General features: G+C 37.1%; 1 protein-coding gene across 9 annotated transcripts in view; it reads right to left on the reverse strand.

Annotated features, from left to right (window-relative positions):
- PLD5 (phospholipase D family member 5) overlaps positions 1-26,103 on the reverse strand; it is a 175,053-nt gene that overhangs the window by 89,588 nt on the left and 59,362 nt on the right. For 6 of the 9 annotated variants that reach the window (XM_030499799.1, XM_030499806.1, XM_030499801.1 and 3 more), the window contains exon 2: positions 19,459-19,595. The exons of 1 other annotated variant lie outside the window; for it this stretch is intronic. In XM_030499799.1, the coding sequence (XP_030355659.1) occupies positions 19,459-19,595 (137 nt within the window). Of the gene's footprint in view, positions 1-19,451; positions 19,596-26,103 lie in introns of those variants that run through there. 2 more of the 9 variants (XM_030499807.1, XM_030499804.1) reach the window with 2 other exon arrangements.

Raw genomic sequence — 26,103 nt, forward strand, 5'->3', positions numbered from 1 at the left:
AGAACAAGGAAGGGTTTTTATCACGACTTGTCATCCTGGAATATTTTTTATCTTGCTGCTGTCACAGGCAGAAATCTGCTTTACTTGATATCCTTTTACTTGCTCTTTTATCCTCAGTAACCCAGATCCCATTTCTCTCCTGTGATATTTTTATGGATGACAATCATTTCCTTTCTTAGCTTTCACCCTACACAGTCAAGTGCCTTTAGTGTCTTCTTTATTAAATAGACTCTTCATTCCTAGAACCTCCTCCTACTCACTATGAGTTCGACCTTCTTGATTATTGGTGGTCAGTTACCAATAGTATTCCAGATTAAAACTTGTCAGTGCCATTGAAAATGGCATTAATACTTCCTTTTTATGTCTGGTTACATCTTGCCTGATGTAAATAGTATTGCATTTATCTCTAAGCAATTCTGTCTTCTTTTATGACAGTTTCCCTAAGGAATTGCTTCTCTTATACAGTATAAAGATAGAAAATCTAGTTAAACTAGAGTTGGACTGCTGCCTAAGAGTGAATAAAATCAAACTGTTAACCAAAATGGTACATATATCCTCATGAGAAACCAAAATATGTATTTAAGATCCATTATAACCTCACAAATTTGAAAAAGGGTTTTCCCATTCTCAGTCTGAGGAAAGGGCAGTTTGGGATCGCTTCTTTTTATTTTCTGCCTTCAGATCATATATTTTCTTGTTCCAATTTAATTCTAATGATGGCTGTAGGGAAATGTATCTTTAGGAGGCTCTACAGTCACCTATTACTTTATTCATATATTTCAGTCAGAAAACTCACAAAATCAGACCTCTGTCATTCCCTGCTTCTGCATGACTCCTGTAATTTGTGAAGTTCAAGGAGTAAAGCAAAGAGATACCAAGATTAAACAAACAGAACAATTAAAAGCCAGATGACTGCTGAAATGTGTAGTAGACATAAGAAAAATCTTTTTACAACCCTTTACTGAAATGGTAAGCAACACATTCCAACAAAGCAGCAGACAGTTGAAGTAGCCTTATTTCTCTCAAAGCTGCTTTTAAGGATGTTTTATTGTTACTTTCAACTAATTCAAGAACAGACTAACCACAGAACTTGAGGAGTGATAAACTCCATGAAGTATGAAACATGAGAATTGTTGTGAAGCAGAGAGGATAAAAAGATGAAAATACAGAAAGTCTGAAAAGAGCAATTTTGAAGCATTAACCCAGTCCCCGATAAGAGATTGTATCATGCATTGTATCATTTGCAATCTGCAGCAAAAAAACTTGAAGAAATTCTGCTGAAAGACCTGCAATCAGCCCTTAGCAAAGATGTTGGCAAACATCAAAATCACCTATGTCATACTGAATCCTAGGGATGTCAGACACCCCTCTGAGAAGTTGACATATAAAGCTCACATGATTACAAGGAAGAACACTACTGCAGAAGGAAATAAGGAGCTCCAGCTGGCATTCCAGCAAACAAAACAGCAGACAGTATCATCAAATAATTCAGGTTGGAAGTCCCCTAACTGTTCCAATGAGTAAATTAAAAAAAAAAAAAAAAAAAAAAACCACCAAAAAAACAAACCACAAAAAAACCCACAAAAAACCCAACAAAAACAACAACAACAAAACAAAACAGATGGGATGTGGAAAACTCACTACAGTGAATGCGATATCTGGAAATGATTAATTAAATTATTATAGAACAAAAACAACTGTAAGACAGAAGGTAGATACATAAAACCAAAAGTAAGACTTATTTGGAAGATACTTCAATAGGAACACTAGTAAAGCAAAAACATTCCCTAATGTACTCCAGTTGAGCAACTGTGCTTATAAAGGGGTATGGATATTTGCAGCCAGAAATATCTACATAAAAATAGGTTCAAGGACAGAGAAACACAAAATATTCTATTATTCTAACTTCTACAAAGTGATTGGATATGAAGCCATCTTATCTTGATCCAGAAAAAAGGGGGGGGGAATCTAAATTATTTCATTTTCCCATCTCCAGTATTTTCCAGACCTATACTTTCTCAGTTACCATAACTAAGGATGAGTTTACTGGGGCTGCCTGCAGTACCCATACAGGCTAAACTCATTTTCTTCTTATTCTGTCTATAATGCCTATCATAAACTATGTCCTATAACAACTTAGGGGAAATAATTTACCCAGCCTTACTAAAAGAGTAAGGACTGACAGGTCTATATTGCTGAAATTTTATTTTTCCACTGCAGGATAGAAACATCTGATGAAAACTCAGCTGTATTTTGAGATAAGAATTGCTTTGCTCCATAACAGCCTTCTCAGGAATTCCACCCACTCTAGCATAATTCCTCTGGTGGCCATTTAGAGAAAAAATGAAAGGTTATTAAACCTAGCTTCTTACAAGTTCAAGATTAAGTTCTTTAGGGTACAGATTGCATCATCTCATGTTTTTGTGCAACATCTAACATATCCTGCACAATAATATATTACAGACTATAATCAGGACTATGTAAAGATAGATAGATGCAAGGACAGATACAAACAACAGGCAACAACTGGATTAATATATTGTTTCTAACCCTTACTGGTAGAAACACCTGGCCCCTCAACAAATAACCTATGGTTCAGAGTAGATTCCTCCCACTTTATCACACAATATTTCAAAACCCCTCCTCTGGTCTACCATTACAGGAGGAGGAAGATGTTTTGAAAAGACAATACTGATCTGAACATTTCACATCTCCTCTGTTCCCAACACCAGTAAAACCTCAGGGATGTGAAGGAGCAGAGAAGTTTGTTTCTGTGAACTTGTAATTTGGTTATAACTGATTATAAATGCTTTAAAAAATCTCTCCTGCAAGAAGAATGCCTGTGACCTATTTCTCTTTAATCAAACTATGCATATCAATGGAGATGCTATGGCAGGAAAAAGTCTTCAAGTATGTCTCTTTCTCTTGGCTTTAGTGATTGTCAATAAATAACATAAGTAACTGATGAGCTGTGCAGCATCTTCAAAACAAAGCCCCTGTAACTGATGCTCCAAAGACAGAAATGGGGATAAAGCTACAGAGAACAGTAGTGATGATGGGAGATGGAAAGGCAGTAACAAAACATCAGTTCTTTGTCTTGCCTATTTAACCACTGGCAAGCAAAGGTTTCTCACAAAATCCATCAGTTTCCTCTGACCCTTCCAGGTCAAAGCCAACCATACACTTCCATGGATCCCTATGTGTCTCTCACCTGCATTTTTCAGTACCTTCCCTTCCAAGCATTCCAGAAGGAAATAATTTTTTTTTTTTTTTCCCAAATAAAAAAATTGTTGTAGGTAGAAGACATCAAGTGTTCTGCCAAAAAACATCAAGGCCCCAACCCAGAACCCCTATACACAAAGCACCTTCTTGTACAAACCCCAACTGACTAGTTGAATTATTGACTCCTTGAAATCTGTGCTATTGTGCTACAAAGAGCAACAAGAACATGAATGAACCAACTTCATTAAAGAAAATGATTAAGTTTTAGCAAAATATTGCTAAGCATTAGCAGAAATATTTTGCTTCTACTTAGTAGCCATACACAAAATACTGTCATTTGTAATGAAAATCGCTTTCTCAGATGTTGTTTTCAAATGCACAGTAAAATTTCACCAGCTTGAAAAATGCTTTCTATTGCTTCAAAGTGGTTCTTCTTCACTGGAAATGGGACATGGGTTTTTTAAAAACACAGTGAATGTTTAATGAAATGGGATCATTTGTGTTACTGTTGCTCTCCTTTAGCACCATGCCAAAATACAGACTTCCAAGTAATCTTTATTAGAAATGCTTTGCATATGAAATACATTTTAAACTGACCTTAATGAGATAAATGTTGTTACTAAAAATCTTTTTACTGTCATATTATATAAAAATAAAAAGCAGCTAAGTACTTAAAATGAGATAAACTTGGAAAAAAAAAGAAGTAGTAAATTTAGCATGTTAACTCTTCAAAGAATTGAAACACTTGGTTACATAGGGGTATTAGAGTAATTTGGAAGTAATTTGTGAGGTAGACACTCTCTTCAAATGAGAGAGACAAAAATCACAAGAACAAGTGGAAACTCTACAGCCTTGCAGCAGTATTTTCAACTTTCAACTCAGTAGTTACTTCACTAAATCTCATTCAAACATGGTAATTCCTGTTTCAGAGAGGTAGCAATACTCCAACAGAGAGACTTAGAGACAGGGTGCAGATGGAGATAGGGTGCCCTGACTCTTTGCTGGTCTAAACAGCAATCACGGCTGCAGCCACACTCCCCTCCTACACATAGCTCTCCACATATAGAGAAGAGCTTTGGGAAGCATTTTAAGAAAGATAACAGCATTATAACAAACAAACAAAATCCCTAACACTAAAATTAAAAGGCCCAAGAAGGACAGAAACAATGATGATTATTTCATTTAGCAATGACAGAAGATTCAGTTACTCCATCTCCGTGCTCTGCTCTTGTTGGTTGATTACTATGCTTTTCCACTTACATCCAATACTAATATGAGGACAGCATCACACCAAGCCAGAGTGGGGTAAGCAGTGCCTTGCCTTTAAAACTGTTAACTTGCAGCTGCTTAAACAACAGAAAAGAGCCTTCATGGATTTTAAAAAAATAATAATAATTTTTCAAAGAGCCCTGCTGGAAATACAGTCCTCAGAAAATAAACAAAGATCCTGTCTTTATCTTGTCCTTTCCTGATGCAGAGATGGAAAATTTTCATTTACGCTACATCTCATGCAAGCCAGTATTCTGAACAAACAATCTCAAAGCTGGCCAATGTGCATGCAACGTGATGACCTTCTAGCACGCATAAGCTTCTTAAAACATTGGCACTGAACAATAGGAAAGTATATACAACATGCGCTCATAAAACGAAAGTCATGGATAGGGGAGGTCAAAGTTTTCCTGCTATTTTTGACCTTGAACACAGACAAACACAGAATATTTCCTGGGGACTGAGGAACAATAACCAAAGGTTAGTTGTTTTTCTACTATACTTCCAGCTATCTTTTACTCCTAACCTGTCACTAAATGCCGAGGAAGTGTCCCCCACACTCCAGCCATTATTAGTAAAAGGCCAATCATCATTCTTGCCTTGCTAGATGGTCCATTAAGCTTGAAATAGTATGTCGAACAAATGTCCCTTTTCATTGCCACATTATTGGTAACAGCATGAGTTCAGTGAACAAGTATCATCTGAAACCTGGAAGAGGAAAAAAGTTACATACCATCAATATGATGGATTGCTGGAGAGCAAAGCAGAGGGAGAGAAGATGCAACAAAGAACTGACTGTTATGAAGACCACCTACTTCCAGTATGACATAAGCTACCTTTAAATAAAAGGTACCATTTAGAAAATGGGTATTTATTCTTTCATCTTTACTACTGATTAAACACCACATCTATGTACCTCCCGAAGAAATTAAAAGCAAACCTTTGTTGTCTGTGGATAAATTTATGAACTTGATTCAAAGCTCTTATAATCTTTAGGGGATTTTTCAAATAAACTCATCTTGGTTATAACTAGAAACATCAAAGTTGGAATTTGTGAGTTAAGACTTTAGACATGACAATTCCATTTGATTTCCAGATGAAAGGTATAACAGAAACAACTAAAAACTAAGTTTTCAGTAACGAGTCTACAACTAACTCGTTCTTAGAATTGCTGCACAGGGGTTAGTTACCTAATAGCATACTAGGTTAATACAGTTAGGGCTAGTGGAAAACTTCGAGAAATGTATTTTTGATTATAACACACAAATATTCCACAAATACATCAGGGCAATAATTAAGAATATATACACAAGTTTAATACCATAATACAGTTAACTAATCTTGAGTCCACTGATAACCCCTTTATCTTGCAGTATGGTTTCTCAGATACAGCTTGAGGATGAACAAGTTTGGTACAGCAACAAATTATCCAGCTGATGGGCCTTTGATGATTATCACAGGATTACATAAAAGCAAAGGCTGTGGTTGTGCTGAGATCTTGAAATGTGAACCTGCTCTTTTGTAATTTGTACACACCTTCAGGGTACATTTGTGCCAACGCCGCTGAGCCTCTCAAATGGCATTAAATGCCCCACTAATATTTTTAGGTTTCATTCCTCTGTGGGAGGGTACGATTTCTGCTGCCTTCTTTATATGTTGCTCCTATTAATGGGGCTTTCACGCATTGCACTGAACACTGCAGACAGCTCTGTATGACCCAGATTTTTCTCAGAAAAATTTGTGAGAATCTTTAAATACATTTGTATGCCCCTTTCCTGACTGCTCAGACTAAAATTAGACAATATTGAAGTATATATATTAATTCCATATTTGTGTACTGTTGAAATCACTACAGAAAATCTGCTACAAAGAGCTACTATTTCTTGATACTGCTGACTCAAGCAATGGTCATGAAATGCACTTAGTAGTGTTATGAGAAAGTACCTGGAAAAGACATATTTTTTTTACTTATTATTTATACTTGTGTAAGACATTCTGAAGATGGTAGTGGCAATCCTCAGAGAAAGTAACTTGCTGAACTGCAAAGGGCTAATCCTACCTGTCCTCATTGTGATCTGATGTAAAACTGAAAGCTAAAATGAAGCACAGCAACACAAATACAGTAGTTCAATATAGGTGACTACTTCAGAGCATGTATCATGCACATTATGCCTGAACAGCCCATATGGAGCAAAGGAGGACTAACAGAGAATAAAATTATTGCATTGTTGATATAGGAAGTACACTATTGCAGAACAAAAAAATAGAAATACAATCAACCCCTCCCTTTTTTTTCAAGCCCCTGATTAAGGTAAGAAAATAACACTGTTTGAAACAGCCTTGAATGTCAACTGTTATGCAGCCACTGTATTATTTCAGCTGAGAGATGAAAGAAAAATAATTTTTAAATTTTCTTATCAAAGGTCACAGCTAGTTCTAAAACCTGGGCAAAGTACTCACCATCTATTTCTTTTGCAACAGAAAACACCATTATTATCTTTAAATCTTGCTTTTAAAGAAAAAACAAAACAATTCCTCAGTACTCCACTGACAGAGCCAAAGGCACAAATCTTCATTTCACTTGGTCACAGCCCTTCAGAGCATCAATGTGCACAAGTTGTTAAAATATCTGCTGAATGAAAGCTGACTGTTCTGGGCTTTTCTACAGAGTTTTTAAGTACAGTATTTAGGCAGGTGAAGACAGACAATGCCATTTTGGAGGCAGCAAAGCAGTCCTTGCTTTGTGCACCAACAGAGAAGAACACTACCTCTTAGCCCATTATTTTCTGTTAAAAAAAAAAAACAGTAATAAAGACAGCAAACACTCTGTGCCAAAGGCCTGAAGTGACTAACGAATCAAAATACGAGTGATCTTAACAGCATAAGCTTCTCTCCCATTGCTTAAAATTCTGCATTCCACCTGTACCAACTCCCCTAAACCCTTATTCAGTAGTGAAACGTTTAAAAAAGCATTCTTTGGCATCTTGCCCTTCAGCAGAAGAAAATTTACATTTTTACAGCATTTCTGCCTGTCAGCATTTAAACATTCCAGTGGGTTTTGCAGCTGTGCAGGGAGAATTGAGAGACGGTCAGCAGATTCTTATGGCAGACTGCTGGGAGACAAGTGCCTGAGGGTGCTGAGGCAGGAGAAGCCAGATGACCTGACCAGCCTTCACACTCCACAGAAAATTCAAACAGCACCTTTCACCTTCAATGAGCATGCCAAAACAAAGGCCCTTCATGATCCATGGGCTCTGTGTAAGGTGGAACATCAAAATCCTTATTTTTTGATTGATCTTAACAAAAGAAGCAGCTTTCTGTATGAACTCGTTAAAGAGAGAAATCATAGCTAATTGTAACTTCAACTCCCATAAGCTGTACCTAGTATATGGATTTTAAGTTACAGATCTTCATGTTGTAACTACTGCATGCACTTCGAGAAAGCAAGCAAGCAAATTCAGAGAACCACAGTCTTCCAGGTTTCTACTTGGAAGCGGGGATAGCAGTGTGTCTGACTCCCAAGGTGCTTCTTCAAAGGACATTACCTAAATGTACAAATACGGGACAGGATGAGAATAGCAGGAAAGCCAGGAGCTAGTCAGTGCATGCTATCTCTAAGAGCTTCAGGCTGAGGTGGCTGGCATAAGAGGATTGCAATACCATGAGTTGCTGTTCTTCAGGGGAGCCATCCAGCACCTGGACACCTGGTTTCAAAGGGTGAATTAAGTCCAGGAATCCAAGTCCAAGTAAGGGGTTAAATCCACTTTCCTCTCTGCTAAAAGCAGAATAGTGCTCTTTCTCCACAGTGTCTCTTGGTTAAACATTAACCCTGCATATTTCCCCTCAAAAGATATCCCTTGGCCAACCCAAGAAGAGCCTGCCTTGTTGTTTCAGTACACCTTGTTAAAGTCTACTGATTGCGGTCAGAAAAACATAATTCTTCACAGGAACACAACAGCTTAAGTATTTTAATTTCAAGATTAATAAAACTGAGATCTCACAAGCATATTCAGTGGATTAAATATCTTATGACAGTCCTCTAATGAATACACCAAAACGTTTTTTAACTTATTAGCCAAATCCTCCTTAGTGATACTAATACATAGAATGGTGAATTTGTTTAATATTTACAGCACTGGGGCCAACACAAATTTATTCTTGAGACACTCTCTGTCTTCAAATATAGACTCAATAGAGTTCATCTAGGCTGGGAACATGCATGTGTGTAGGATGGAGTCTGAAAAGGTTCCAAGGAATGAGGTTTGTGCCACTTTTTAAACCACCAGGGTAGAAGGAAAGACCACAAAAAGGCCTCTAAGGAAAAGTCCAAGGGAAACATGAACACACTGCGAGAACCTCACAAAGCCAAACCTAAATGACAAAGTAAGGAAAGAGAGAAGGAAAATAAGTTACAGGTGCCGGTCAAGGGGAAGAAAAGAAAATTTAAAAAGCTGTAAAAACAAGAAAGTAATGAGAAGACATCTTTACTGCATGACAAAATAGTTTCAGAGTGTAAGCCAAGAGAAAACTAAGCCCACATGAGCAGTAACAGCAACTACTTCATGTAAGAGACTGTAGATAAAGTATTAACAATTTAACGCACCACCATTCATTATTCAAAACATTCACACTCACACTGAAATTTCTTGAAATCTGTCCTGCTTCTCAGGTTTGGAGTTAATGAGAAGAACAGTATTCCCCCCATTAGTGCCTGCCAGTGTCTTGTCCATGCAATGCAGCCACAGTGCCTCTGTCCTTTTCCTACCATTAAGGTGCCACGTCACACTCAGTGCCTTAAAAAATAAAAACCTCGCCCTTGTAAAGAGCAGATCTGTAACTCACATTATCACACTGTAGACATCTAGATGCGACACTGAACGGTAAAGTACGAAAACATGAGGATCCTGAGGATCTGAAGTGAATTGAAATGAAGAAAGATGAGGTACATATTACAAAACTCCTAGTGAAAAAAGAAACAGTGTGACCCAATTCTGTTGAATTTAGAATAAGGGATTTATCTGGCATTGCTGTTTATTATCTAGAGTGCCATATATACTATTAACCAAGAGACACTACATGATTTAGTTTTCTCTATTTACTACCATACTGTAATTGAAGATCTACAAGATACGCTTATCGAAAGCCCCACACAATTGCCTTGTCTACGTATTTCAAAAGTTCATGCTTAATCTCTAGACATGAAAAGACAAGGACAGAAAAGAGAAACATTTTTTAAGCCCCAATTTTAGTTACCAATAGCACTGTTTTCCCCGCTCCCACTTTCTCCTTAGTCTTGAGAAAGGACCACCCAATTTTGGTTTTATTTAATCACTTCTTGTCTGCTAGATTTCTGCTCCTTCACCAGGAAGATGCAAAGGTTGGGCTTGTTTTATTTCTGTTCTTCTAACTATCTCCATTGCAGTTTGATGCCACAGTACTACTATACTCGCAATTTATATGCAAAAGAATTCCAACTGATTTTATTCTCTTAACATCCTATTTGGCTACATACTCTTACTTCTGAGCTAATGTTTTCAAGATTCACTATCTACAAATGTTGTTAGAAAAAGTCTTCCAAATACAATAGTTTGCCCATATCAAGTGCCTGTTTCATGACAGTCAGTCCAGGCAATATTTCCTAAACGGCAGCTGGAGAAGCTCTGCACCCCGTTCTGTGGCAGACAGTTTGCTTTCTAATAGAGATGAGAACTATAAGGAGCACACAACTCAGACAATGCTGACCTTGTTAGGTGAAGCCATTCTTGCCCCTGTCATGCATAAGGAAATCCAGCTGCTATTCTTGGTGTTAACACTGTATTTTTAAATTTAAATCTGCATTTTTTTTTTTCCTCTTATGTTTTATGGTATGCGTAGTGCAGTGAACACCCTGAATATCCATCAGTCAGTAATCAGGAACTCACACTTCCCGACATAACATAGTATACGCTGACTCAGTTTAGCCACTGGAAAAAATCTCAGCCTCTTTCCTTTGTTTGTACCATATTTAAGTCTTGCGTAAATACCATTATCTTACCTTTCAAATAATCTAAAATTTAGCAGCTGAGGTACCTAAAATCCTGTACAAAGATGCACAGCAACCACACAAGCCCCTCGTCAGATGGGTTACTTCTATTCGGCTCTTTTGAGCAGCAACTCATTCACTGCTCACCCCTCAGTAAAACACAGCAAAATATTCTAACTTATCAACTTTACTGAGCCTCTCAAAAGATCAACAAATATTGTATAAATAGCCACTAGCATTTACATTAATTAGTGAGATGTTTTTATTTTATTTCTACATTCAGTTTGTGACAATGCAAGTTCATACAAAACCTTTTGTCAGGGCCTGAATATCACAAATACATGTTACAGGGACATTTTGACCTTTTTATTTTAATGACAAAATATATGTTGCCTTTTTATTTCCTTCCACACTATATTCTTCTATTAACACATTGTTACTGTAAATAGCAATATTAATTTAGACTAAATAATCATGTATCAATACACAATAAGTAGGAATATGATTGCTAACTTCTTTTCTCTTGGCCTGTGCAACTTTCTAAAAGGCCCCGATTATCTTGGTATGACTTGGGATGGATACATGTGTTAGCTCACAGTTGTAGAAACCAGTCAAGAATCAAAATATTTTTCCTCATAAATAAACATGTTCTTATAGTGTTTGAAATAATTTAATGAGAATCTTCTAAGTAAGAACTCTCTTCTGCAGAATACGAACAAAAAGATACTCTATGATGTTGACATTTATACAATCCAAAAATCCCTTAAACTTAATGCCCTTCCTGCTCAACAAGAACAAACAAAACCACTTTGTAAAACAATGAAGGGAAATTCAAAACCTTTAGTCAGCAACAATTTGAAATCAGCCCTACAAATTCAGCAGATACAGTCAAGGTAGGAACGGTAATAAAAACACACAGATTTAAAAAAAAATAAAGTACTCAAAGTATCCTTTCCCAAAGGACATCACCAGCACTCAAATGAGAGAGGCAAGATTCTATGGACATGTTCCAGGACACCTTGGGAGCACTACATAGGTTTGACTATTGTCTGTTGCTTTTAAGTATCTATTTGTATTTCTGGGGTTTGTTGGGTTTTGGTTGTTTGGTTGTTTTTTTAAGGGTAATTAAGTTTAGTCCATGTAGAATTGCATCTGATTAAAATTGCATCCAAGTTAAAACTCAAGGAGAGAAAGACAAGGGAAACAGGCACAAGCTATGTAGCTTGATAAAGTAGCATTTATATTTCTACTAAAAGAATGTTTTAGACTGATGCACTTAGATTTAGAAAAAACCCAAAACCAACCAACAAAACAAAACAAAAAAACCCCTAACAAAACAAAACATAAAAGCCCCCATCCTTTCAGATTTTAGAAAAACATTTGTAATTAGCAACTGGTAATTACTCTGTACAGAACTCTATGGAATATATTTTAATGCAACATCTTGACTCTCAAAAAAGCCCTGAAAACATCGAACTATCTTGAAGCATTAGAAGTACATTTTCCAGCCAGAACACTACCACATAAACATGCCCAGCACAGTACCTCTGACATAAAACCACAGATATTTGTGTGACTTTTCTCAAGCGCAACTTTGAGCACCTCACTGTTTTCTCCTTTCTAGTCAGTCCTGAACAACTCTGTTCACATACAAACAGATGAGTCACTAGGAAAAGGAATAGTTTGTCTAATGTCATGCAGAGGTTACATCTCTACTGCTTTCCCATACCATTTCCCAAAGTTACTATAGTGATGTACTGGCTCCAGGTTGTGACATTGTGTCTTTGCCCAAAATTGGAAGGTGTTCAGGATATCTTTAAAAGGTGGCTCACACACATCTATAAAACATACCATACTGTCCCAATAGCACTGGCTGAATGCTTGAGAAGAGACTTCCAGTCCAGCACTTCAGCCTTCATCGCCCAAAATACATCACCCCTAGCATTCTCTAGTGTCTTTATTGCACCGTAAGTCTGTTTTCTCTCCACCAGCACCTACAATGAACTGCAAAACATGCACTGCCAAGATGATATAAGTGACCCAAAACTGGATGGAAAAAGGACTAGTGATTTTTGTTCTAACTTCATAATAGTGGCACATTCATTCCTTCGTTAAGGTTTTGTGATCAGTTATAAAGCTTACACATATTTGTATTTTGCTAAGCTATTCGTAAAACTGCATTTTTCTCCAATACTTAGCCAATAGAAGCTGAGCTCTAAAATTTATTATTTTAGACTGATTCAAGTCCAGCTGACTTTAGGTGGCATTTCGTAAATGATAACAAAGAAACTAAAAACTGATTTTCCCAACAGGTTTTTTTTAAAGAAATACTTTTGGAGATCAATGAAAATCAATTAACTATATACCTGACAATTTGCAAAAGATACCAGATTATCATCTGTGGTCATACATATGAATAAAACATATTTATTCTGAGAGTTCCATGCTGATCTAGAAAAACAGTAAAAAGTCAAAGCCGGCACTTTTAACGTACCATTAAATATCCATCAAAAGTTTAGTCTGAGGCAAGATGAATCCTCCCCCTCATATCAGAAGGCATGAAAATAACTGATGGCTCTTAGAAGAGCCATTTAAACACTTAGTATGTGAAGAAACAAGATTTAGAAGTACCAAATTATGATGTTGTCTGTCATGAAAGCTCTCTTTAAGCTGTGTGATAATTTGGTAATAGTCTTATTTGGAAAGGACTGGGCATTAAATAGGGAATAAGTAACAGATAAAGAATTGTATCTGGCACATGCCAGGGCTGGTATTTGTGCATTATTTTTCTGTTTCTCGGTCAGGTTGAGTGGAAATAAATTCATTACGGAAAAAACCTAAAATGTAACATGAAAAATAGTAATGATAATAAAATGGACAAAGTCCTTCAATGAATTTTTTCCTCTTGGCCAGGACAACTGGATGTTGGTAAGTTGAATAAAGGAAGCAAACTCATACTTTTCTGATTAACAGAGGTCATAAACAGAGAGGTTCGTCTGCTCAACACACAAAAGTACTGTGTATCTAAAGTGCTACTCACAGGCAGTGATGCTCTCACTAACTAGAGAGACATGGACATAGGAAGACCACGTGAGAGACCATACAGAAGAGGTTCAAAAAGGCCAAGCATATTCAGATCCCTCTGTAGAACCTTCCTACCCTCAAGCAGATCAACACTCCCACCCAACTTGTGTCATCTGCAAACTTACTGAGGGTGCCCTCAATCCCCTTATCCATCATGTTGACAGAAGGTATTTTTATACCAAATAGCATAAGTGTTTTGTAAATAGAAATCTTCTGTTGCTCTTTAACAGGCTTGTTTTAAAAATCTGAGCATCTTGTTCTGTTTAGTCATTTCATTATTATGCCTGTCAGAGTTTGTTTATTAAACAGAAATCCATCAATATAAACCTTGCTATGTTCGGAACCCATGCAGCACAGAGAGTATCTCCTCTGCAATCAGTCAGGGGCAAAGCACTTCCAAGGTAAAACAACATAAGCATGTGCTGCAGTATGCTTACTTCATAGTGCTGCAAAACCTTACTTGGTGAAATAGCAGAGAGGAGTTGAAGCAAAGATTTATAAAGCAATAGAAAAAAAATCAATTATGGGCTCCAGTTGTGTGCCCTCTCTCACAAATCAATAATAAAGAAACTTCTAATGAAATTGAAAGCAATGCATGCAACACATAATAACTGATCAATATAATTACTGTATACTCCTAGATCTCTAGAATTAAGTGCTGCAGGGTACTGTTGAAATCTAAGTTCATCATTTCAACAGGAAGATTCAGCTCCTCTGCAGGATACCAAAATTATAGAGGATACAAAGCCTTAACCAAAACAATCCAAACGATTTCCAAAGCAAACACAAATGCAGCCCAAGTATCACCACCTACTTGATATAGGGCAGAATTGGTCAAAACCTCCCTAAGATCACAAATAAATAGCTTTGTCATTCATGTTATACAGAAAAGCAAATTCCTCCAACACAAATCCAAACAGAAAAGGACAAATGCCTTCATTCTATATTACTCTGAGAACAAGAGAAATGATCAAAATAGCAAAACTGTGTCACTGGAGCAGAATGCAAGACAGAATCCGCTTTGAACACACACACACAAAACCCAAGAAAATACTCCAATTATCACCAGAAAAAGTTAAAAAAAAAATAAAATCATTATGACAACAGTTTTCCTACACCCTAACATGGGAACTGTGGAAGCTACCATTGCTTCCTTTTCTACCTTGCTGTTCCTTAGCCCCTCTCAAGAGACAGGGCCAAACCCACAGCCAGAGGCAGGAGCTATGCCAGCTGCTACTACTGTTTCAATTGATATTGCAAAAGCCAGTGAGATGAGGATAATTTAGGGCATGTGCAAGCTCTGTAGGAACCCTAGAATGACTATCGGCAGGAACAAGCAGAAGCAGCATACTGAACCTTGGTTCAAACACTCTGGATAATAAAGACCATCTCTTAATAGTTGTAATTTCTTCTGTTTCCCAGATTGCTATTTTTAGTTTACCAGCCAGTTTCAACAAAGCTAAGTAAGCCTTGACTGACATTATATCAGAGGCCAAGATTTATTCACAACAGATCAGCCATTAAAAAGTACTATTTCCAAATTACAATAATCTAATTTTACAGATGCAGCATCTAATGGACCCACAGCAAGACAGGCAAAATTCCCAGACTGCTAAGCATATCCTCTTAACCAGCCTCATCCATCAGGGCTGGCTAACAACATTAATGTGGATGTCTCAAGAGAATTATTTGTAGCCCAACCAAACACAAAGTGCAAAAGCTTTTCACAGTCATTACTGCTTTTTTATTACTTAATGCCAATCAGTTGACATTCCTTTCAATAGGAAGAGTCAAAAACTATTTGTATTTTTTAAGTCCAGCATTCTGAAATCAAATTTTGTGGAAGGAAGCCAAGAGTGTGCAGCACCTTCTGAAGTGAAATGCTGCCTCTTAGCAGACCTGGTCCAGTTGTAAAAAAATAAAATAAAAAGTCTACTTTCAGTCAGCCAGTCTCTTCACATATAAAATCATGGTTTGAAAGCTATATGGGACAATGTAAATAAGTACAAACAGCATTATTTCATCTAAACCAATACAGTTTTCCAGTCAGTAGAGTTCAGATTCTGATTTCAATTCTGAAGCCAGAATTTATGTGCCTGATAAATTCTACAGACCTTCCCTCATCTTAATTTGAATTGCAATGTATGTGTCAGTAGAAGATACAGTAATTTTTACAGAGATGCTTGGTATTTAATCTGACAAGAACCTTTATTTGCCCTAATATTTGCCCTCAATTATTAGGATAGGGATGTAAACTATTTTAAATTACCTATTTGTAGTTTTTGGATTACAACATTTAAGGCAGGCTAAAAAAAATTGAAGTTTCTGTATCTATATCTCAAAAGATGGGAAAAAAAAAGAAGTAATTTATTATTTAAATCTCACATAACCAAATTCCTCTTGAATATTCTACTCAGTGTTATTGAGTATCAAGTTCCTCTGTCTAACAAATAAAATGGGAAATGGTTTGCAGCCTAGAGCAATGTGACTTCACATTATGACAATCACAAATGACCTGTAAGGCAGATACATATCAGTTCTCAACCATGGGCTGATTATTTCAGCAAGTAGCTTAAAGATTACAAATCATAATTTTCCTTTCAAACACAGTTTCATTTCTTCAAAAAGTGCTATTTCCTATGCAACTTTTTAGATGGGTGTCAACAATCAATGAAGACATGCAAAACAGCCTGCTTTTCCACTTCCATGACTTGTTTTTGTTACAAAGACTTGAGAGAAATAAATACATCAGTAAAGAGTAAGGTCTTTTGGGCAACATATGAAGTAAGTATTCCTTATGTAATAAGAGCTTAAGGAATTATTAATAGAATAGAAACATCACGTCAAACTACCACAAGCAGATCAGAAAGGCTAGTACCCATGAACAATACAATCACAGCAACAAAAAAAAGATGTAGGCCTTACTGGAAAACATACCCCCGTGATTCCTCTCTCAGGCTACAAAAACCTCTACACTTCTAAAAGTGTCTTCTTTTTACTTTCTCCTCCTTTAAGAAAATTCTCACTTGCTATTTTTTGGCACAAGCTCCAAGAATTTCTAGCCAAATACTACAGCTCTATTTCAGACATATTTTCCTTTAAAATAAAAAGACAGAATTAAATTGATTTTCAGAAGACAAAAGCCTTTAACAAACCATCAGTGGAATTTTTCTCTAATCAATAGCCTCCTTTCCCATCAAGCTTCTTCACAAATTTGATCAATTAAAAAAGAATTCAAGTATCATAAACTTTTGACAATCATTTCATCTAACAAAATCAAAGTATGACCATCTATTACTTTTCTGTCTCATCATATCCTGCAAACCTAAGTGCCTCATCCTGAATTTCAGTGAAAGTACTCACACAGCAGAAATATAAGTATTCAATACTTCTTGTCTTACATATTAGAAGTGCTTACTCCAAGTACTAAATACATACCACAGGCAGAAAATGATCTTACAGCACTTCAGTTAAGCCTGCAACATATTAAACGCTTAAAGGAGCCCAGTTTCACCACGTAGAGAAGCATTCAACGTGAGCAGGTAGCAGCTGCCAGCACTTGGATACTGTTATTAGAAATGGTTTAGGCAGTTTATACAGACAGCATTGATGTGCCTTCTAGTTCAGTCATTAGCAGTTAAATCACAGACTTGAATCACTCTGTAAAAGGCACCTTAAAATAGAGCTGGGGTCCGAGATCACTTTTATCACTGTACATGCAGACCAGTTTAATTGACTCCTATGTTTAAAGCCAATGTGCTGGATTTACTCCCAGGCTCCTCTAACACAGTCCAGGAGAGAGAAGAGTGACACATGCCAACCAAGAAAAAGCTAAGCAAAGGTGAGTATTCTTTGGAAAGGCAGATGGATGTAACCCATACAAAGAGACGATCTCTTATGTTTGGATAAAACAATATCTCTGTTTTCCATAGCACTGTACATTGCTCCCACTCTGAAATTTTTCACCATTTGAAGAATACAAAGTGAAGAAGATTAAGTTCTTCATTGGCTAGGCCTGTGTAGCCAACGAGAACAAAAAGGGAGCCATTAGTCAATACAACTAAGAGGAAAACATGGTGCAGTAGTTGTTGCGTGTGCTGAAGTTGTGTGCAGCACTCAGAAGCCAATAAGCAGAGAAACTTTCCCCTCATCTGACCTAGTTCTGTCAAAGATTCACACACGGAGATAGTGGGTGTAAAGGTGACACATGCAGTACCTTCAAAAATTTTGGAAGGCAACAACTCACAGTGAAGAATACCTAAGACCCTGACGGGGAAAGGCAAGATAGCTGAAAAATGTAGAAAATGCAGACAAGATATTAGAAGGCTGCCCAGAACTGTAGGCATACAACAAAGTGAACAGATTAGGGCCAAGCCATTTTACAAAACCAAAACAATGCTGGGGAAAAACAAAAATAGGTGCCAGAGGGATGACTGGCTCCAGGGCAAAGCTACTTGATGCTGTAGGCATGTCCTGTTTGAAAGGAGCTACAGATTGAAAGAATCAACCTTCTCAAAAAAAAAAAAAAAAAAAAAAAGGCAGCATGTAAGAAATACTGCAAAAATCCAATATTACTGCAAAAACACAATCTAATTTGCTGGATTGTGAATTGCTGCTGACTGCACTGTGACAAGTCAACATAGAAGGGCCTGCCCCCAAAGAGTTTTTACACAAAATCAACAAAGAATAACAGAAATAAGGAGACTTTTCTCCCTATTTCAAAGAAACATTAATATTTCATTGGATTATCGTAAAAAATACATATAAATTATGCCCAAATCACCATATACCCAGCCATTGGTAGCTTGGCTGACTGTACCAACAATGGAACAGGTGACCCAGGAAGGCTGTGGAGTCCATCCTTAGAGCTATGCAAAGCCCAACTGTGCACAACGCCAAGCAACCTGCTGCAGCTAATCCTGCTCTGAGCAGGGTCATGGACTGGAGGATGCCCAGAACTGTAGCCCCTTCCCACTCCAGCAATTCCCTGATTAGATTAGAACGGATTTCTGAGAAGTTATTTAAGGATGCATGTTTATTCCCAGAAAATGAATCGGAGAGGGTGCTCTATATACAAGAAAAAGCCTTGGGAAAAAACAAACAAACAATACAACTGTGAATGAAGTCTGCAAATGTTTGTTAAATCAGCTTTACTGGTGGACAGAAGGTGACCTTGGACAACACCATGCAGGAAAAGCATTGGTCATCACTGATGAACAGATTCATGAAGGAACCTGACAGTGAGGAGCAGCAAAATAAAAATCACAGTCTGGAAACAAAAGGTCCCAAAAATATCATCACCTACTGAAATCCAAAAAGATATACACAACTGTGGAGGTGTCTGAGGCAAATCTTAACCCAACATAGCCAATGCTCCTATCTTTCTGACCACATCGCTAATTTTCTTCACAGTTTCTAGGAAAGCAACTGTGTCTCTTAGGGGAGTGCAGCAAACAGGAATATATAAAAGGTCCCCCTATATAAAAAGAACAGCAGTCTAAGGTCAACAGAGGTCAGTGACCTTCCTGAAGAAAAAAAAAAGCAGCTCTTGAAGACAGACAGACATGACAGAATTGAGAACAATGTGAGCCACCTCAGTACTCATTTACTGAAATTTCATGGGCTTTGACCCAGGCTTATAAGGGTCTTGCTCAAAACACATCAGCAAAAATAACTTCAAAAAGTGTGCTTTATTTTGTCAAACCAACTTCCAAAACCAGAAATTCAAAATGAGAAACTATTTCTTCCTCCTTTACCTACTTTTCCCAATTACAGGACTATGGTAATTACTACATGCCATTATATAACACACCTATGCGCTTGTCCACCCCAAAAGAGAAGTTCTGTTTGTTACCTCTTACCGACAGTTATTTTGACAGTTCTTTTCTGAGAGTCCATCCTCATCTTCTCCCATAATATCCACTGCCGAAAATATCAGTGCAACCAGAATTGCAAAGCAGCATACCAGTGCAAAGATCACAATGCATCTTTGCTGGGACTGAAAGAGATTAAGATTAAAAAAAGTTTTAATGGTGTGAGCACATTCCAGTCAATGACCTGAGACTCTAAATCTTTTACATAAGATATAAAATTCTTTGAATATCTTATTGCCATAGCTGTCAACATGAAACACACCTCAGAATGAAAACACTCTCAAGATTGTCCTTCACGTATCACCTTGAGATATATTTTAAATCTCTCAGACTCTGTTAAATAATTCATGTCACAAATAAGATCCATAATTTAAACTGTTTTCTGTTTGTAACACAAGGAAAGCATTATGCATTAAATTAATGATTCTTACATTAACTACATATTTTCTGATTGAGCCTCACAGGTAAAGTACACACTTAGGATGGCACTCAAAAGTCTTGAGAGTTTTATGTTTGGCTGAAATAAAACATGTCATTGCAAGCAGAATGAAGAGCAAAGACTTTTTTTATTGCTACACAAAGTAACTGACATTGTTACTATGACTGTCACAGCAACTGAGACACTTGGGCAAGTCCTTGCCCTACAGTACTTATTAGGAAAAACAATTCACAGATGATAGATGGGATTCAAGGAAACAATGGGAGACTGTTGCTTAGTATGATAGGCAATGTACTCTGCATCTCAGATTAAATATTAAAACACAGCACAGCACTATTTTATTCTACAATATGAAATCCTCCAGTACTAAATCAGATGCAACCATGTACAGCCACAGATAAAGGTGAAACCTCCTACAGACAAGCTCCTGCCATGCAATTTACATAGCTGCATGAAAGTATATTTTATTCTGAAACCAAATATTCAAACAAATATAATATTTGCTGAAGAAAATTTGCAAAAAAACACACCATAAATAAAAACATAAAAGCCCAACTTCTGTTGCCATAGTTATTTTCTTAATTTTAATTATCACCCTGTAATTAAAATGTCACATAAAGAAGAAAAGCTTTATAAAGGAATGGGTAAGTGAGAAAGTAGGAAAAGTGTAAGAGAAACAGAGCAATGTCATCCTTGCAGCTGAAAAGCAACTGCATAGTATTTGCATTGCTCCTGACATTTTGTTTAAGACATAACAAGTTTCACAGTAATAGGAACATTTTCCCGTATGCAGAAAGGAAACTTTTTTAAATAGGTCTCCAAAACTTCTAAACTAGTGCACATCCCAGAAGAAACAAGCTCATGCCTTTCACAACAAATCAGATGTAAGTATTTTATTTCAGTCTGTGAAAATCTAAAATGCAGCAAATAACTTGTTTAAAAAAACAGGAACAAATATTCTGAAATTTAGTGAGAAATTAATCCTTCTACCCAACTGTAACACTGAATAAGCTGCTTAGGTTATAGGCATATTTTAAATACAATGCCTATTAGACACTTACATTTATTTGAAATATATGTTAATGTCTGTGCTTTCTAATAAATTACCTAAAATCTTATAAGAATGTAGCATAAGAAAGTAATCTTCAACCATTTACAGGGCCTATTTCTGAAATAAATAAAATTTGGACCTTTTTTTTTGTTCTGATGTTAGGTATAATCATGGCAACCTATGAAAAGAATTAGAAATGACTGCATTTGGGTGTCCAGAGCTAAGGCTGCAGTCAGATGCACAGTGGAACTTAAGAGAAAAATGTTAAAACATTGCCTTGTTGCCTCATACTACTGGCAAGAAAAACTAAGTGCCAAAGATAAAGAGGTATTCAGATCTGGGACACTGTTTTATGCCATTTCTTCATCAGAAGGCTAGCGCTCTTGCTAAGATGATCATTGTCTCATGCAGTTTTTTACAGTTTTCTAAGTGTATTTGCAGAAACTGATGCAGCTTCTTCCAAGCACAGAGCATATCACCATGGCAGCAACATAGCAAATCTACTCCCATACCAGTGAGTCAAACAGAGCTGGGGCTCATTCTCAAGCCTCTAAGAGCAGAGGATGTGACCCAGCACAGCTTGCAATACTGGCATTCTTTTTCCTCCCAAACCAGGATAACTACAGCCATTCTACTCACTGGGAACAGTCCCAAGTCCATATTTGGAGGATATTTGTAGTAATAAGCATCCTAGCCACCACTCAGTATAAATTACTTTATGCCATTGCTCTGGGGAATAACTCCCATCTTTTTTGCCCTATGAACAACTAGAGAGTGCTACAGGGTCACTGGACCAGCAGGAACCACAGTAGCCTCCAAGGCTAGGCCAGCACACATGGAGGCAGCAATAGATGTTTCATTAAAAGGAGCCCACTGTACCTCTACCACACATGTAATAAGTCATACAATGGCCCTAAAGCACTTTTAACCAGTTTAAAATTTAAAGGCCAAAAGCTATATAAAATCTACAGTGTATAAAAAATGACATGGTATCACAAGGAGAGGAAAAAAAAAACCCCAACAAAACAACAACAACAAAAAAGGCAGGTGCAACGGATGCCTAAAGTTCCTTTAATACCAGAAAATTTTATGGTAGCAACTCCTAGGGGTTTACGTTCAAGGAACATGGAAAGTGGAGGCCAAAATAATTCTGAATAGAGCCTCCTCATTTAGCTTTAAATCCTATTCCACATAAATTTGGAGAACATATTCAAGGTTTCTTGACTTCTGTGTTGCAGTTGAAATTTGTATAAGGTTTAAATCCCTGTTATGCAGAGCTTGTCAAGCTCTGTAGTCTGACTGCTTCTCACTATGAGCAGCACATAGTACAACTAGTAAGACCACTGCTAATATACCAGCACTAAAATACAGAACTGCACAAATCTAATTTACTGCACTTATTCACACAGATCGTTTATAATTACACATATGTGTTTGACAGTTATAACAGACTAATTATTTCACTTTTTCTTAAGTACCAGCTTAACAGTATGATTACAAATAATGTAGGGGGCCTTTTAAATCCACACACAAAACCAGAACATGATCAGAGTGTGATAAGAGTATTTTTTCTTTGAACTAAGGATAGTAAGAAATTATTAAATAAATCAAAACTAAACCTCCAAGTTTGCAATTCTCCTACCTGTACATTTTTAATCACAGGTCTGAGGTGCCAGGTAAAAACTATTTTTTAAAAAATCATACAGTTAGTAAGGAGGATTTTGAATGGTTTTACAGTTCATCTTGAAATTCTTCTCCTGAGTGCTTATTTTTTTGATTGCTTTTAAATCTATATATGACATTAGAAATAAACATTTGAATATTGCTTAGATTCAAACTGATGTTTATATTATGAAAAAAAAAACAAAACCCAAACAAAAAACTCCTGGCACCAGACAAGTCTTCTGAGCCTTTCATTTGACAATAGTAATAAATCTTACTTTTCATCCACTAATGCCAAACTCTAGGCAATTTTCTAATAGGCTTTTTCTAATTAAAATAGATTAGAACAGACCATATCACTGTTCTATTATGCCATCCGTGTATGCCTCTGTGTATGTGTGTGTGCATGTGCAAGTAACAGCAGGTTTCTTGAAGGCATTGAAAGTAGAAGAGCTCATGCCATAGACAAACTAGAAGGAATCTATTAGATTTGTTCTTCAGACTCTTGCATCGGTGGCCTCGAGCAGTCTGATTGCTTGGTACTATATTGCATATCCCCTTAACAACTGGGATCCCTCAGAGCTACCCTCCTTCTTCCTTCAGTAAATGCCTGAAAAACCCTCTGTGTGCTTAAGCTTTCAGTCTTCAACACTTAATTACAGAATACAGGGTCAGCAGGGATCTCTAAAGCTTATGTCGTCCATCTATCCATATACATAGTTAATTTATACAAATATTATTTCTAACATATATTTGTCTAACCTGTACCTAAAAATCTCCCATTGAAAGAGATCCTACAGTCTCTTCAGGCAATCCATCCTTGGTGTTAGTTCCTTATTGATGCCTCACTTAAGTCTCTTATGCTGCAACATATTCCCTTCCCAACTTGCTCAAAATAGGAAACAGAGTATTTCATTCTTTCCTGCTGCAGATTCTTACATATTTGAAGATTATTACAGATACTAAGAGGCCTGGGCCCACAGCATGCACTAGGTTGACTGCACCTGTCAGAGGACAACCTGAGATTTCACACTTAACAGCATGGAGATCTCTCTACTGTGAGCCCAGAAATTCTGTTACATGAGAGAAAGGTATCTTCAGAGCTTATGGAAGATTGGGAAAGAAACTTCTCCAGGAACAAGGACTATCAAAAATGCTGCTATTTTCCATTTCATGAGCAAAATGCATTTCTTTCACCTGCCTCACCTATCTTAAACAATGCCTACATTAAAATACATCCAGCAAAACATGGTATTTACTAAAATAAAGCACGGTTATTTTTTATGCTGTTATACCCCAAGATAGAGTGAGAAAAGAACAAAAGCTGCACCATGGGAATGCAGTACAGTATTATTCACACCTGATTTTAATCTGAGAAGGACCCTTTCTGTTTAAGAAAAAGGATAGTCTATGTCAGTTAAGGTTGCATCAGAGCCTGTGATACAGAGCAAGAAAGAAAAAGGCCTCCATCTTTACTGCACTCCCATTGCTCAAAAGCTGTTAAGAACACTTCAATGGCCCATAAAGCTTTCATTTTTTTCACAAACAATAGGTATCTCTGTGACACACTAAATTTAATCAGGAATTTAGTTTTCCCTCAATATAGTACAAAAACGTCCTCTCCCCAAACAGGAACCGTGAAATTGCAATGCTGCATCTACAGAGAAAACTGAGCACATAAAAACAAAACATGTCATGGTTATGAACCAGTGCTTCATTTTTATACCTATTTAAGAATATGGGATGTAATATTTATACATAGAGCCTAATAATACGGAGTTCACATCTGCTTGTCAGAACCACAGAGGCTCCAAGAGGTAGGTTTTCACATCTGCTACATGAGTAACCTGCTCTTTCCTGCAACATGTCTGAACACCAGTGTGAGAACAAAAACACTCATCTCCAACACTAGTAGCCTGTTTAACACTTCCTAAAATTCTGCTTACAACTAGGGTTTTCTGTCATGCTACAGTACATTCACCAACAAAAGCAAGGAAGTGGACTTCAAGAATTAATAATCATTCTTGAGTTAACCTTGGTTCTTTAAATCATTCTGTGTGTTTATTAGAGAAAAAACATTGCTATAAAGACTGTTTTCCATTAATCTGGAATCCATATACAGTAATAATCTCCACTGCATCCTTAAACCTCCCAGCTAGTATGATTAATACAAATCAACACTTAGTTCCTATTAAACAAAAAAGGGAATGAACTGATCCAAGAGTGCTAAGTTAAATATTTTCAAATTGGCTGGGCCTAGAGAGCTTCATCCTTGGGTGTTCATGGTACTGGCTGAGGCTGACAAAGAACTTTTAGCCCTTACCTAAGAAAACCTGTGATCTTGAGTGAAGTATCAGAAGGCTGGAAAAGCAAAGATGTTACCCATATTGAAGAAAAAAAGTTGGGCAGGCAATAGAAATCGGGAAATTATAGAATCATAGAATGGTTAGCACTGGAAAGGACCTTAAGATCATCTAGTTCCAACCCCCCTGCCATGGGCAGGGACATCTCGCACTAAACCACATCACCCAAGGCTCTGTCCAACCTGGCCTTGAACACTGCCAGGGATGGAGCCTTCACAAGTTCCTGGGGCAGCCTGTTCCAGTGCCTCACCACCCTCACTGTAAAGAACTTCTTCCTTGTATCTAACCTGAACTTCCCCTGTTTAAATCCATTACCCCTTGTCCTATCGCTACAGTCCCTGATGAAGAGTCCCTCCCCAGCATCCTTGTAAGCCCCCTTCAGATACTGGAAGGCTGCTATGAGGTCTCCACACAGCCTTCTCTTCTCCAGGCTGAACAGCCCCAACTTTCTCAGCCTGTCTCCATGTGGGAGGTGCTCCAGCCCCCTCGTCATCCTTGTGGCCCTCCTCTGGACTTGCTCCAACAGCTCCATGTCCTTCTTATGCTGAGGACACCAGAACTGCACACATAATATTGTAACTTCAATATCTAGAAAATACTTGAACAAGTAACAAAGCTATTATATGTAAACTCCTAGTAGATAAGAAATTGTAAAGAAAAGTCATATCGATCAATTTTGATTTCCATCTTTCCTAGTCATGAGCCCCGTTATCCTGCTAGAGAAGCTGAAAATAACATATACTTTGATATTTAGTAAAAACTTTCTCACAAAGCACAGAAACTGCGTCCAGATTATTACAGGAGAGGTGTAAAGCTGGTTGGAATATCATGCTCATTGAAAAATGTGAGGAGATTCAGAGGATTCTGCTGTGTATCTGGTTTTGTTCATGTCTTCATTAACAATCTAAATTATGGACTAGAAATGAAATATGCTTATTAAGTTTTCAATTAATACCAAAGCAGAACAAATTGAAAGCATACTGGAACACTAGACTGAAATCTCAAAATGTTCTTGACAATTTCGGTGGTATGTTGAGAAAAACAGGTTAAAATTCAATTAAGGAAAAGAGCTACCAGCAGGTAGGAGCAAACAATTGCACAGATACGGGAACTGAGAA

Source organism: Strigops habroptila, chromosome 10, assembly GCF_004027225.2.
Source record: "Strigops habroptila isolate Jane chromosome 10, bStrHab1.2.pri, whole genome shotgun sequence".
Lineage (NCBI taxonomy): Eukaryota > Metazoa > Chordata > Aves > Psittaciformes > Psittacidae > Strigops > Strigops habroptila.